The following is a 16,299-nucleotide window of genomic DNA, read 5'->3' on the forward strand; positions in this document are numbered from 1 at the left end:
AGCTACTTTTGGACACCCTGTATATTACGATGACGTCAGCTTTAAACACAGGTCGATACCCCTATCGTTATCAGCCTTATCGAAGCGCCAGCGTAGAATTTCGCGAACATCTGTGATCATTGCGATGAGAGGATCGACGTCAGAAATTCAGGAAATTTAGTAGTGCCTACGTTCCCTATTAGTTTTGTACGTTCGTATATGGATATCGAAAAGTAATCAATGTAGGCGTGGAAGATGATAAAATTACCCCTGAACAAATATTCCATACGAAAATACGCAAAAAAACCTGTCGAACCAATAATAGCTACTCCCATCACCCCGTCGATCGGTGAACACCTACCTCTAGGCGTGAGACGTCCTACGGTCGATCGGAGGGCTCGATCAGGATCCAATTATGTAAAGGAAATCGCGGTAGAATGAAACGTCGGCAGGATTGTCAGAAAAGTCGGTGTTTCGCCGTAGAACACGCCGCGAACTGCACGTCGCCGACTGCGAAACGGTAATCTCATCGACGTGACCTATGACACGACGATACAGGCGGAGCAGCCATGATGGCTCACGAATGATACTTTTCACAGCTTCTCCTGGCCCGATATCATCGATAGAAATATGTCTATAGGAGAGAGTTGTCCAACGATAGGACGTAATCATGGCGTTCGTTTCGTGTGGTGGACTCTCATCGTTGTGCGAAGATAATTAACCGTTTCGTTCCTGAATCATTTTGCAGATACAAAAAAATATTTCTTTTGTTTTGTATTTATGTTTGTATTATGTGACATATAAATGGTTCAGGAGAACAGTTTAACATTCTTTTTTAAAGGTCTAATGCCATTTTTCATTCGTTTTAATAAAACTGAATAAAGTAAATAATAAATAATTTAGTTTATTCAGTTATTATATATATATATATATATATATATATATATATATATATATATATATAATGAAACCCATGTTTCTTATGTCTGATCGGTAAACTCTTTCGAAATACTTGAAAGAAATTGAATGTTAATTTACTGCAATGTCTTATTTCACTAATAACCTTTTAAAATTTACGTCATGCCACCTGTGTATACTTAAAGAAATTGTTGTATACTCACAGATATGACAAAAATATATGATACTAATCTTTTATTTTGAAATTTATAATAGCCATATGGGTACAGTGGAAACGAACGGGTTAAATAAAGTCGATTTTTGTTGTAAAATGTATTTATCGATGTCTATAACCTTATTGAGGAATATTTGACCCAAGTTTGAGCAGAAATGCATTACTCGAGTTTCTGTTAAGAAGAACCTCTTGTGAATCTAATCTCTAGAGATGTGGAAAGTATTCATGATATTGGAATAACATATGTTCCATAAATGAGGAGAAATTTGACTAAATACACTCATTATCGATATATCTACATGTTTCTATTAACAGTTTTAAAATAATTTAAGAATTAACCTCTTCAGGGACAAATTATTAAGACCGAAAAACAATAATATTTTTTTCTTTTTCAGCTGCATCTATTTTAAATGTACATATGAATATTAATGACAACCAATTGGTAGGTTATCCTTTTTCGTTAGGGATTTTCCGAATGAATGTTTAATCACAATAATATTTATTGTATCTTTGTAATCAAACTTGAATGAAAGAAAAACTAAACGTAAACCTATGCGCCGATATCCCTCAATAAAGGTGGCTGTTTCAAAATAAAAGTTCTAGGTGTTTCACTACTTTGCAAAGTGTCATTATTTCACAAAAACAAAAATGATAATCACTACATTTTATCGATCACTGAAATTAAGATAAAGTTGACTATAAGAAAATTTAAGAAATTACGTTTGTGCACTATCATTGTGTTGGAACGGTATTAATACAGAGTGTCCTGTAAAGGGTGTTGTATTATCTGAAAAAAATAAATTGAAAATAAGAATAAAATTATGCCGTAACATGCTTCTTTTTCGAAATAATTGTGTTTAAATTTTGACCGAGTAGGTACGTCTGCACTGAACACCAGTTTTAGACCCTTGTTGAGCATAAGTGACTCAAGGGGAACACATTTATCGCTTGATACAGGCGCAGACCTACACACGTGGTCAGCCTGTCAAAAAACGAATTCCTTAAAAAAATATAGATATGTATCCCCTATCTGCATTTACCAATTCATTTACACATTTACGATTTGAAGGATATAATGCTTGGGGAAATTCTGATAGGAAAGAAAACTACGCGGAAAAACTTGTGATTATCAGCGAGAGACGTCCTTAATTGCTATACAAAGTCCACCAGAGGGAACATCCATTCGCGTAAATGGGATGACATTGTAATCAGTTGGAAACGTGTGAACAGAAATATACCTACTTACGTCTTATTTTGCTTGCGGAACGTCTACTTCGAAAGGAAACTTGTCACGATTCTGACGCGCAATGTGGATTCGTTAATAATAATAAACAATATAGAGGGTGTCCTAGACCTAACACCTAAATATCTTTTCTATTTTCAATGATATGGAGAAATGTTTCAAACACAGTTTTGAATGGTTCCAGAACGAGAGTATCCAATATGGAACATTTTTTTGGAAGATTCTTTTAGGTATTTTTTTGCCAGACAGCATGTATTTTTTTATTGCATCATGTGGAATGTGTTAAGGTGCATTTAAATATGTCTAATTTAACATTTTTTGATGCTTGAACATTCGGAAAAATAATGTAATGAAATTGTGAAATAATTTTAGGATGGTATGTGAACTTAGTTTTTATGCTAGAAATACTCAAAGTGATGACCATCGGTTGCTATACACTGTCTAAAATGAGAAATTACGGATTGTGGTACTGCTTCTATCTATTAAATTTATATCCTATTGAAATAAGGTATGATTAAAATATATTTTGCGTGAAAATTGTCATGCATTTTCTATTTTCCCTATTTGTTCGTTGCATCTGATCGACCAATATTTATTGCATAGGCAAAATTATATGAAAAGTTTTCATTGTATACGATATACTTTAAATTTAAGTTCTATAAAATTAAAGGCTTAAAAATAAAATAAAAGTTTCCTATAACTGGAATAAACAAATATAATGAATTATTATACTGAAAGAACTTTTGTACTTACAAAGTACATATGAAATATACAACAGGATAAAACTATTGGATGATCCAATTTGAATATTTAAAAATATTTCAAAATTCTTTTCATTTTTCATATTCCACATTTAATATTAACGTTTTAAAGGTGTTAAATTTCTTCATTCCTTCGATACGGAATATCATCGGAATCATTCATAGTCCAAGAAACACTTGAAATTCCGTGACAAATTATTGATTCGAATATCGTCGGTGTTAATAAATGCGTTTAATATGAGAAGTCGGAGAAATTGCACAGTTAAACACGAGCATACCTATATTTAGTTGAAGTTATCGTAGCTCCACGCGCGATTCAATTAATTGTTTAAGGGGATAACCGTCGGGCACGTTATCCGCAGTTTATTTTCCTTTTGTTTATCGCCGTTACAAGACATTTCCACGAGAAAATAGACCGGATAAAACGTTTCGTCGCGTTTCATTTTTTCCATTGCTCTGACAACGCGCGATAAAGTTAACGTGGCGTTAATTTTTTCTTCTTTTCCATCGCCTCGATCGATTGATTTTGCACCACGTTCAACGCAACGTGCACGAAAGTTTGAAAATTTCCATTACACATTACACCGCGACGAATTATCTTATCGGAAAATAGAAATTTTATTGACAAGACTGCCATGATACACTCAGCGTGTAATATGTAGACTAATTTATGGAATGTGCATTCACGCGGAAATTTATTTAGCTTGCTGAACGCGTTACATCAGATTTAACATTTAACTGATTAGGTGAAAATCTTATTTACCTTTAATTATTACACACATCTTCTTAAATATTTATTACGTAACCAGTTGTTCTGGTTTTGCATTCTCATGTAAGAAAACATCGAAATAAACAAGCATCTCTTTAAATAGCTATTGAATTTAATCTGCATTTAACTTTCAAAATTCAGTTCGTTGAATAAAACTACATATATACGAAATAACTCACAAATCACGATGTCAGGGAATGCGAACTTCAATGTTTTCATCGCTATAATTTTATGTGAACATTTTATTAAAGACAGTGACCTGACGTGGTAAGTTATGGAAGCTCACTCACAGGAATCAACCGATAAAAAGTACAGACAGCAACCGTGTTGTCTATACTAATAACTCATGCAAATGAACGATATAGCGTGTACATAACTATAAAACCGTCCTAAAATTTTCAATGCTTATATATTGTGATTAAAATAAAACCGAACCAAATATGTCATGTATGAAATCGTGTTGAAAAATAATGTTACTCCAGAAAAGAATATATTATATTCCCTAGAAAAAAGTGGTTTATTTATATTTTAACCACAATACATAAGGATTGAACATTTTAGGGTGGTTTTATAGTTATACACGTGCAGTGTGTTCCTCATTATTTCTATTCGGTTTAATTATTGTACCCATTGACAGTACGATAATTAACTATACTCAATCGTACGTTCATTCAAATTGATAGTTAGAAGCAGTAAAAATAAAGAAAAATAAATAACACTATGTTACCAACAATATTTCTAACAAGTAGAAGTAGCGAGTACTAGTCAGACACGAATGAACTACACACGTGGTTCACAAATCTTTTACATCAATTTTTCCAAATATATTTTCAATCTTTTTTTTCAATACAGTAGTCCATTTTGTACTTGTATGAACCGTCTACCAATTTTCCAGATTTTCCTGCGTTTTCCGCGCAATCTCAGCTAATTACCTAACCAGTTAATACAAAGCGTTTGTCCTTTCGTTAGATACGGAAAGGTCGAATTAATAGACACACGTGTCGGTGGTTAGTCAAATAAAGGGTGTCCCCACTAGATTCAACTAACATTAACTGACGGTGTCAAGCGGAAAATTGCCGACATTTAGATCGAGGAATCGCTCGGGCGATATATCAATTAACAGGAATTGCATTGCAGCTTTCGAAATCTTAACGTTCATTAACGATGGCGACGGCGTAACCCCGGGAAAACTTTAATTAAGAAATTGCTCGACGATTTTGCGTATTATGTATCCACTACTACGTCTCTCGAATGACTGGTTAAGTAACAGGATGATAAGATTGTGCGTGTCCATTTCTGGTCACATTTCCGATGTCAAATTTATCGGAAATTTAAGCATGTATTTTGTTTATCTGTGTTATAGCAATTATTAAAAAAACAATTATAAGAAATAATTCGTGGTATTATTAAATAGTGATATTATTTTTAAAATGTTACCTTGTTAAAAATGATATACATACAGAGTGTTTCCGAAATGATGGTACAACCTGAAAGAATGTGATTCTACGTGGAAAAATAAGTCAATAATGTAAAATAACATTTTTTCGTACGATGCTTCGTTTCTAAGGTACTCAGTGACAATGTGTAGAATTAGAATACAATGAACAGACGCGTCAGGCACGTCCTATACGATGGCACGTGTATCCAGTATATGTTCAAATTCAATTTTTTCTAAAACAAAGCATTATATAAAAAGATGTTATTCCACATTTTCGACTTACTTTTATATGTAGAATCATATGCTTTCGGATTGTACCATCATTTTTTAAATACCCTATACAGGTTGGTCCGTAACTGGTGGTACAACCGGAAGGGGGTGAATCTAAATAAAAAAATAAATCGAAAATGTAAATTAAAATTTTTTCATTTGAGACGTCGTTTTCGAGAAAATCGTCTTTGAAAATTTGTTGGTCACGCGTGCAATTGAATAGGACTTGGCTGGCGCGTCTGTTCATTACATGCCGCTTCTACTTACTTTCATGAATGCGCGCGTTCTAGATTAATTTTCAAAATCGATTTTCTCAAAAACAAAGCCTCGTATGAAAAAATTTTATTCTACATTTTCGATTCATTTTTTTTATGTATTGTAGAATCACCCCCTTTCCAGTTGTACCACCAGTTACTGAACGCAGTGTAAAATAAAAAAACCTATGTGAATAAAATCTGTGAGGAATCAGGTAATATTCTGTTTTGAAAAGAAGTCATACTATACTTTCTTTCTATTAATAAAAGATATTAAAACCATCTCACGTGATGTTGCTTTTGAAAATAGTTATGAATAATATGCTCCTAAGTTTTCGATTCATGTTTTTAGACCACGCTATCCCTTTATACATCTAAACAAAATTAATAAGAATGTAATCTACGTTAAAGATTTTAGTATGAATAAATAACAATAATCTCATTCTTGTCCACTTATATAATAAACACCGTTTCAGAAATAAAATGAACTGAATTGATACTTGTCCACTTGTTGCTCCACCGTATTTGTTAAGATAATCATCTTATATACTAGACACCCTAACAGTCCTTTGCAATGCAAAATATTTAATAAGTAAATGAAACAAAACGTTGAAAAGCGTATCAAAATCTTGAAATCTTATTTCTCATAGTGCAATTAACAGTTAATTAATAATTTCACTATTAAAAACGAAATTTTAATCTCAAATTCTTAAGTTCGTTTTAATGGTATATCTACAAAGAAAGCAAAATTTACTTAAAATAACACACTTTTTTCACTTAGATTCGACGCGTAAAAAAATAATCAAACGTACACGTCTTCTTTTAAAAGATTTATCTAAAAAACGCAAGCAATATATTTAACAAAAATTCCAACCTTTCGCTTCACTGCACAGATTATGTTTCCGTTGTAAATAAAATTTCAAAGACATGTTTCACGTTCGGTTTCACTCGCGGTACTGAACGATAAGACTATTTTCAAATTAGTTGTTATTGGTTTTGACACGAACGAAGGAGACATTAGAGATAATCAAGCACTGCGTACCGCCAGGTACTTAAGGTAATAAAACTTCGCGAACGACCGGAGAAACTAATTAACCGATGGAATTCCGATCGCGAGCCCTATAAAAACGGTCATTTTTTTCTGAGAAAAATCAGTCGACGTTAGTGTACCAACCTTCTTGAAGCTGTTTTCAAACACCCACCAGGTAACAGAATTTTTCTATATCCTATCAGATAACTCGAACGCCGTCGCCCTGCTTTTGAGGCCACTTTCCTTTGTACCTGATATTTATAAAGTCGTAGGACAAAAAATTTTTCAAGAAGGTAAAACCATTCCACCGAATAAAATAACAAAAATCGAGGGTGATCTATGACGAACGTTTTCGAAACAATACTATCATAGCGAACCAGTAAATTCTTACAATAAACAAAAACAGTCGGTATTACTTTCCAAATGACAAATAATCAAAGATTATTAATTACCAATTAATCTCCACTCGATCGTGAATTCGCCCAACGACTGACACGAATCAAGATTTTCAGATCACTTCGCGTGACCGATTCAAAGTGCGCGCGACACTAAGGGTGCTTGATCGCCGTCTCGTGCGAAACGTGACAGTCTAATAACGTCTTCAAAGCGGCGGCATAACGACACGCCCGGCCATATCTATTCAATAATCATAACGAAAACCGAGCACACTGGTCTCATCGTGTCAGCAATATCAACACACAATCACCTCTCCCCAAGCCCCTCTCACAATTGTGCATGTGTCCTCTATCGATTCATACGAACAGTGTCAATAAGGAGCCATCAGATCCGTTTATGGAGTACAGGTCTTGATGCAACGGTGGTCTAATATTAGCCCCAATCAGAGCCAATAAAGAAGAAAATAGCGCCGCACACGAATACGCGCTATTATTTATCGTCCGTAACGTACACGTGACGCGACTCTTTCGCCGATATATAAAGGTATCTTGATCTTGAACGGAACTATATACCAACCAGACATCTTCTGGAGCGTGAGGCTACGCGAATCAAACTTGCCACTTACGATCTAACAAAACCAGACACGATTTCCGTCCACCTTCGTGTCCTGTAGCAATCTACCTCATCCATCTACGTGTTTTCTTGCTGTACAAGAGCTGTAAAATTGACTAATTGATCGTCCTCTAACGGACAACCGCGATAAATTCGAAGAGTCGGTTCAGAAGAGGGTCCAGACACCTAAGCAATTTAACGTCATCAAAGATTCCGAACAGGATCCATAAAAGTATCCACGTATATTTCCGACTCTTCTCCAGCGAATTATCGAGGATTTTGATCAACCAGCAAACAATCACCGAGATGCGTAATCCCAGCACAGAAGAAATTCTCAAAGACGAGCAATGTTTCGAGATAATCCGCAAGAAGCTGCACAAAGACTCGATGGAGGATTTCTCGTTGATCACCTACGAAGTGGTGCCTATAGACGAGGTGAACGGTTTCATGGGCCAGTACTTCACTCTGAAAGCTACCGTGGCCAGTCCCCAGTCGCCATTGGAGACCAAGAAAATTAATTTCTTCACGAAACTACCGCCACCATCGACCAGCCCCCAATACGATTTCATTCAAGAATATGGTACGTTCAAGAAGGAGGTGGCACTTTACACCACTGTCTTTCCAGAAGTGTTGGACGGTTTGGATAATCGATGTATCCCAGAATGCTTCCTCGGTCTGGAGAACGACGTGATCGTGTTGGAGGACATGGCCCATAGCGGTTATGAAATGACTGACAAACGGAAACCTTTCGACTACGAACACTGCAAGATCCTGATGAGAACGTTGGCCAGATTTCATGCCAAGTCTCTGATATTCGAGGAAGTCTGCCAGAAGAACCTGCACGACGAGTTCTCGCATTGCATGCAAGAAACCCTATGGCCACTTAAGGACGGCCGCGCAAAAGCGATGTTCGACGCTGCTGTAAAGGGCACCGTGTCGGTGATCGACCTGATGCCCGAGTTGTCCGTGGATAAACGGAGATCGTTCCGAGCGAAAGTGATCGATTTGTGTGCGGATCACGCGGTGAAATTGTCCCCGTCCACCAGACACAAGAACGTGCTATGCCACGGGGATCTGTGGGCAAACAACATTTTGTTCAAGTACGACGACGACGGGAAGCCCCTGGAATGCTGCCTGATCGATTTTCAACTTGCCAGGTGAGAGAGGGGGAGGTCGAACGAAATCATGAAGTTTTCGAACTAGTAGGCGAAAGGTGTCTAAAACGATCCCTTTAAGGCGTAATTTATATAAAACATACAAATGCTGATTATTTAAATAAAAGTATAGTAGTTTTTGGAAAATTTAGCTAAGTGATCAATTATATTTTTTATTCACATTTCTTTCAAGGCATACTCAAGGATTATTTTATACCTTAAAAAGCATTTCAGTTATTACATTTTATTTAAATAAAAACAGCTTTGAAGCGTTGTTTTTCTTTCATACCGACGGGGCATTGTTGTAACTAAAACAAAAAAGAATAACATAGCATATGGGTAAAATGATTCCTGGGATCATTTTATCCTACTAGGCAGGGATCATATAACCCCAAACACCCAACTTACAGTCAGTGGTTGAATATAACATCAACTTAATACATGCGGTAATGAAACATTAATTAACTTATTATTGAATTGTGGTTAAATCCGCGCAAAAAGCAGCTGTCACATTAAACCGTTTATGATCAAAGTTGCACAACATTCAAAAAGACCTTATCTTATGTCGATTTCTGTCGGTTTAATAAACATGACAATTTTTTGATAATATAGAAATTTATAAATCAACTAATTTCTTCAGTTTCATAGTAGAATAAAAGTTGGAAAAAGTCTGAGAAAATACATTGCTACATCTTAATGATCGTTATAATAATGTACTAACTAGTAATTTTGACTGCTTTGGTAGTTCTAGTGTTAACCATCCACCTCTTCAAGAAGAAAACAATTAAGGCTCCCACAAACCAACGCGAAATATTGGCAACAATATAAAATACATAGCGTCTTATGAAACTGCTCACACCAATACAAAAAATTTCCGCAAAAATTTATATATAAAAAAACGTTGGTTTGTGGGAGCCGTTTACACCAATGAATTCCAAGTAAATAAAAAAAAGAAGTCGCAAAAAAAAACAGAACACCATAAACTAAACAAATCATTTGTTGCAGATACAATCCCCCTGCACACGACATCCTCTGTTTCCTCCAATTCACGACAACGCGAAAACTCCGGGAAGAGCACAGCGAGGATCTATTCAGAGTGTATCACGAAACAATGGCAGAAGCCCTGCAAGAAGCTAAGCTGGACATCGCGAACATATTTCCATGGAACGAGTTTATTGAATCCATCGAGGATCTACGCGTCATGTGCATCACACATGGCGTCTTGAATATCCCAATCATGTTATTAGAACCGAAGGCAGCCAGCAAATATTTTTACGAAGAACCTGAGTTATTGGAGAGCATTCTATACGCAGATAGAACACCGTTGATCTGCGAGCAGCTGAGATCCGTGCCCGAATACGAAGACAGGGTGATGGAAGCACTTCTAGAATTACACGATCACGTGGCTGGATAAAGAGGATCAAGCGATCGGATCGAATCGGTACAACGGATATTAGGTCTTATTTCAGTGTAGCCTCCAGATTCACCAAACCCCGAATCGCTGACTTGGAAAGTGAGCGATGAGCACAGCGAGAGGTAGTCCCAATTAGTCCCAGGTACATACGAAGAATCAAGTCAGTAAGATTAGCAACACAATGATTTATACCGTTCCCACTGGAAAACTTTACCTTACACCAACGAATCGAGTCAATACAGTAAATCCTCGATGAGTGGTCGAAGGGTCCTCGGCACTAAGTGTTTAGACGCCATCCTAGTCTAATCTTAACAGGAATTCTAGACACTATAATCGTGAAAACTATTGCAAATTGTTATTAACTTAATAAGAAAATTAAAAAATATATGTGTACTTTCATTACTATTGAACCAGTCTAAGTATATCTATAGTTAAACTTGTTTAATTTTTAGCGAAGTCATTATCGATTACCGTGTTATACGAATCGATAGAAGTTATTTAATGGAAAAGTCCAACGTAAATCAAGTATTAATATAAAAATAATGCACTCGGAAAATTATTAAATTATTGTTACGTAACTACTTCTTTTACTAATAAAATGAATTGAAAATACATGCAAGTTGCACGTTACTGTTTATACTTGCCCGTACTTATACATCCTAATGGAAAAGTGGGAATTTAAATAGGTGAATTACAGTAACCACCGTAATTATTGCAACGAAAATAACAAATTCAATATCATGAGGATATGGATTATTCTGTCAGCATGGAAGATGCCAGGAAACGTATCGAAGAAAATGAGTATTCACCATGTAAAAGGTACTCTCGCGTGTTTCCATGCTGCCAGTCTCGTCCTCCTCAAACACCACATGTTTATAAAGTACCTCTTTTTTATTAAAAAATGACGTGAATCCGCTCGTTGAAGTGTGAGGCATAAGGGGGCTCTGGTATTTACTTTTATGTATATAATTATTTATATCATCAATTATAATGAATATATAGTTATGTACAATATTGAATCTCATTCTTTAACAATAACATCAACAACATGATTAAACAACGTTCCTCATTGGTACACAAATTGTAAATGTACAGATAAAAAAGCATTAGATGAGGTCAATGAGGCATCGAAGGTGGCGTACGCTCAGCGCGCCTTAATTCTTTGTTATTTCTTTTTTTTTTTGTCTCTTTATACAGTTTTCATAATTCTCCATATACATATACGTGTGTATATGTATATATATATTTCGAATTATCTTCGGTATCTCGTTCGATTATTTTCTCTCTTTCTTTCCGCGGTTTCCTTTGCTTTTCACTTTTTTATTCTCTCTTTGTTGTGTGGGTTTCTTTATCGTTTAATCTTTAATATGTATAATAGATATACTTCGTTTTTTTTTTCAGATACACACACTTGTCCACATACACACACGCACACATACACATACGTACATACACATACACAAAATGCGCCGCGTGTGTTCGCGCTCGCGCGTATGACGCATCAGAAAATTACGATTACACGGTTGATGATATCGATCGAAACGGTGCATGATTTAATTATTTAAACAGTGTGTGTGCATGAGTAAATTTGTATTCTCGCGGGCAGAGACTAGGCACCGAGTTTCCCGTCCAGAGAGTGAAAGAAAAACACAAATGACCGTGTGTGCCGGGGAGAACGATCGTTGCTGTTGGATTCTCTCCGCTAATATCCGAAAAAACAAGCACGGTAAACACATCTACATATTATGGTTGTTACAGTTTACGGTGGGAGGGGGCAGGGGAGGTACAGAAAAAATAACAAAAAAAAACGCCAATAATGGAGGGGGGGGGGGCGAGATATATCAAAGGCATATAGGAACATTCACGCTCTTTTTACGAAGTAAAATTCTATCGACTGGCTCGTGTGTGTGTCCCACGCGACGCAAATCTCGACCCGATCATCTAGTATTTCTACACAAGGCTCCGACAAATTTTCATTTTTTTGGGATTTTTCGCCACTTAACGAACCACTTCCACCGAAAATTTTAACGCACGAAGGTTCCTTTCGTATGTGTGATCTCGCAGCAAGGCGAGGGGGCCAGGGTTGTCGCGAGAAGTCCTCTATTTCCTGTTTCACACGTGGATTCTAAATGAACCGCTATATTTCTCGCAAAGAGGTTCGACGGTGAGAATTAAAACTGTTTTACAGGGCTTTTGTTTTTCTTTCCACGGTAACGAAACAGCACGACGACGAATCGTGATTCCGTTTTTGCTTCTCTGTCATGTACGGTTTCGAGATTTCGTTACACTGACGGTGCCTCGATCGTACCTCAAGAAATTCAATTTCATGACGAAGCTTGGTTTCTCGTTATCTTTATATATACTGTTTTAATAGAATCCAATTTGTGGATTTCAATATCCAATTTCTTAGAGTTTTAATTTCTTCAAATTTTAATGTCTTCGAATTTCATTTTCTTCGAATTCCAAGTTCTTGATCAAAGAACGTTAATAAGTAGGCGGTGCACCATCTCCGAAAATTTTCTTTTCGTCCTCGTTATTAGGATTTCTCGTATGTAGGTGAGAAGGATCGTCAGCTAACGGAAAAAGGAGACAGAGAATCTGATCGTCGCAACGAAGTGTCATACGCGTGGATTTTGTAACGAACGCTTTCTGAACAATAATGATTCTCTATTTCCATTGTCGCTTATGCTCTGCTTTCGGACAATTTTTGTTTCGCTACTCTTTACATTCGACAACATTTCATTCTCTGAATCCCTAGCGCGACTTTGCTTCGATAATTCAAACGCTGTCGTAGTAGCAGTACTGGACAAAGACTTGAAATGAAAAAAAATGTATATTTTTGCAAGTATGTTCGTCGAATGAATTTCATTCATACGTGCATGTAAATAAAAAAACCAAAACTTGAAATATTTATTTGACTCTGCAGATCTAACGTAAAAACTATGAGCACGATGTATAATTAGCTAAAAGCTTCCGAGAAACGAATAATAATGTGTGGTTTCCTAATCAGAAGTGAAAACATTTCTCGACTTTCAATTGTCGTGAATTTGTACACAATCTAACATAATTGACTTAATATTTAGTTATGTGTAAATATATCTATACACATATATTGCGTACGCGAATGTGCACAAATACACACAGCTATTACTGTCCCAAACGACGTGTCTTTTCACTATGCTCATTTCTCATTAGTCAACGCAAAATAAAGGAAAATTCTTTTTTCATCGTACTCTTACCTACTTCCTACAAAAAATGATAATTAAAAGAATTAATATTTTAAACAATCACTGCAAATGCAACGTACCACAAACAATACCCTCGAAATTAGTCAATCGAGCATTTCAAACAAATATTTCCAATTCGCTAACGCGTCTCGCTGGAAACAGATCTCGATGTACCGTTTCGTTCAACTGAAATGATTTCAATGACCAATTTCCAATGATTCCCGTCCGAAGGAAACCCAGCAATACTACACAAACACACAAGCTTATACACGTTAATCGATTAACAATTCAAAACGAGCGTACCAAAACAGGGAAAATCGTTTCGAAATAGGTGCGTAATCAAAAGGACTCCGGAAATGTATGAAAAGTATCTCTAAGTCCCTAGGCGACACGACACGACACACGACGTCCCGTATCGTTCTCATAATCGAACGTCACCGCGATTAGAATCAGTCTGTATAAAACTCGCAAACACGTGTACAGTCACATAAACCGCATTACAAACGTTCCGTTCAACCCCCCCGAGGCTAAAATAAAACCGAGAGCGCATGCAAAATCGTGTCGCTTCAGGTCGATGCGCATCATTCAGCACAGTCGGTAAGAGAGAACGCGTAGTTATCGACCGTTCATATCCAACTCTAGAGGATCGCCGACCAACGAACAAAGGATATCTTTCAAGGTTTCATACCTGATCCGAACAGGACACAGGGAAGAAGAAAAAAAAATCAAGGAGAGAATACGCCAAAGGAAACGAAAAAAAGTGATACGAGACCAAGGAGAGTAACGAATGGCGGGCGTTTTTTGTGCGGCTGACGCTGCGCGCGCCTTTTCTGCTCAATTTTCCACGTGACAGGAGCCCTTCTCGCCTTAAATCGAGCCCGTACATAGAAAGTTTTTTTTTTATATACAACGATAAAACACGAACTGCAGTGGCAGTGAATTAGTGCACATGAATATTGCATACAGCAGCAACGACGACGGCGGCGGCGGCGGCGGCGATGACGGCGGCGGCGGCGGCGACGATTCGGTAATCGCGATACACGGCAGCGTCTACCACAGCTACTTTTTTGTGTTTAATTTCTCTTGTTCTCACGCGGGTAAATTCGCTTCGTTCCCATATTCCGCATCTGCGAGGCTCGTCTCGATTCTAGAGCCCTGGACCGAACACACACACACACACACATACACACACATGCCACGACGATCGAGCGCGCGGGGATCGACGAGGGTCCTCGATGTGGTATCGTGTGTATTCTTGCGTTGTCGCACGTCCTTTCCCACATCTTCCTCCGATGGTTTTTTTTATTTCTACTGTTCTCTCGTTTGCACTTCCCACAGTTCCGTGTATTGTCGTTCGGCCCATACGCGATTCGTTTCCCCCTCCCTCCCCTCCCCCCTTTCAACCCTTTTGCAACCGACCTTCCGTCCCTTTACGCGTTCAGCATATAATTATGATTCTCTTTCCACGTGTGCCTGTATATATGTCTTCTGTATCGTTGTGATTGTGTTTGTTTTCTTTGTATCTTTTTGCGTGTACACCAGGTGCTCACAGGTGATCCTTGCCGGCTATACCTGGCAAGAGAGAGAGAGAGAGAGAGAGAGAGAGAGAACGTATTCTGTGTATAAGTGTATCTGTGTATTTTCTCTTAAGTATTTTTTCCATTCATCCTTATATGTATATATACATATATGTATGCACACATATACATGCCGGATATACATGCATACATACATATCTGTATACGTATATGAATGTATGTATACATATATGTACATTCGTATATACACATACGTGAGTTTTCACAAAAATATATAAAAGAGAGTGTGTCTATGTATACACACATATGTGCATATATACCTATTATTTATATGTATATACCGATAATATAGTCGATTTATAATCAAAATCGTGTGGAAAAGGGTGTTTCATTTTTTTTCTTTCTTCTTCGTCATGTATATATATGTATATATGTATATATAAATATATATGTATATATATATATATATACATGTGTCTGTATAAATACATATATATATACGTTGTATGTATAGAACCTGTACAAAGTGCTTGATTGAGATTTTTTTTTCTTCGTCGTCCTTAGCCACGACACAAGACACGAAGTGAAAGGTTACACACACGTAGCCCCCGCACTCCCGTTCACACGCACTCTATTATTTAATTATGTCTCGGCCACATCGTTTACAAGTGGATCCGAATCTAAAGCTATGTACACAAGGCGATCCCCGTAACGAAACCGAACCGCGGTCTTCCTCTGATTATACAGAGGGAAAAATATGAAAGCACAAATTTCCGTGTTCTCGTGAAATCGACCCTTGTGCAACTTCGTACTGTTTCGCGAAGTTACGAAGAAACCGCAAGAGGTACTTATGTTTATTCTCTTCGAACACGACCACCTAACGTGGTTCTTTAATTTCGTGGATTTTTCTTTTTCATGGTTTATCGAATGTATTAAACTGAAAGGGAATAAGATTTCTCGACGAATCTGCGAGAATGAACGATTCAATGGTAACCAGTCTTCTGCAATTGCAAAATGGTTGAAGTATACATATTGAACACTCTAATCATATTTGAACGCAAACTATGTACCTAATGCCTTTG

At 36.9% G+C, this 16,299-nt stretch overlaps 1 protein-coding gene and 1 long non-coding RNA gene across 2 annotated transcripts in view; one reads left to right on the top strand and one right to left on the bottom strand.

Moving 5' to 3' along the window:
- The first annotated feature begins 7,856 nt into the window (after window positions 1-7,856).
- Window positions 7,857-10,783, top strand: LOC107187490. The gene is made up of 2 exons (XM_015575603.1): window positions 7,857-9,041; window positions 10,044-10,783. Exons 1-2 carry the CDS (start codon window positions 8,191-8,193, stop codon window positions 10,450-10,452), a joined length of 1,260 nt encoding a protein of 419 aa, XP_015431089.1. The 5' UTR covers window positions 7,857-8,190; the 3' UTR covers window positions 10,453-10,783.
- Window positions 10,784-15,195: 4,412 nt separating this feature from the next.
- Window positions 15,196-16,299, bottom strand: part of LOC107187512 — a 3,704-nt gene continuing 2,600 nt past the window's right edge. The window contains exon 2 of the long non-coding RNA XR_001516212.1: window positions 15,196-15,251. This is a non-coding gene — a long non-coding RNA (uncharacterized LOC107187512). The remainder of the gene's footprint in view (window positions 15,252-16,299) is intronic.

The sequence above is a fragment of the Dufourea novaeangliae genome, unplaced genomic scaffold (assembly GCF_001272555.1).
Source record: "Dufourea novaeangliae isolate 0120121106 unplaced genomic scaffold, ASM127255v1 scaffold89, whole genome shotgun sequence".
NCBI lineage: Eukaryota > Metazoa > Arthropoda > Insecta > Hymenoptera > Halictidae > Dufourea > Dufourea novaeangliae.

Coding starts and splice junctions, on each gene's coding strand:
- LOC107187490 (XM_015575603.1), top strand. CDS start 8,191: ATGCGTAATCCCAGCACAGAAGAAATTCTCAAAGACGAGCAATGTTTC. Junction 9,042..10,043: donor ATCGATTTTCAACTTGCCAG/GTGAGAGAGGGG, acceptor CATTTGTTGCAG/ATACAATCCCCCTGCACACG.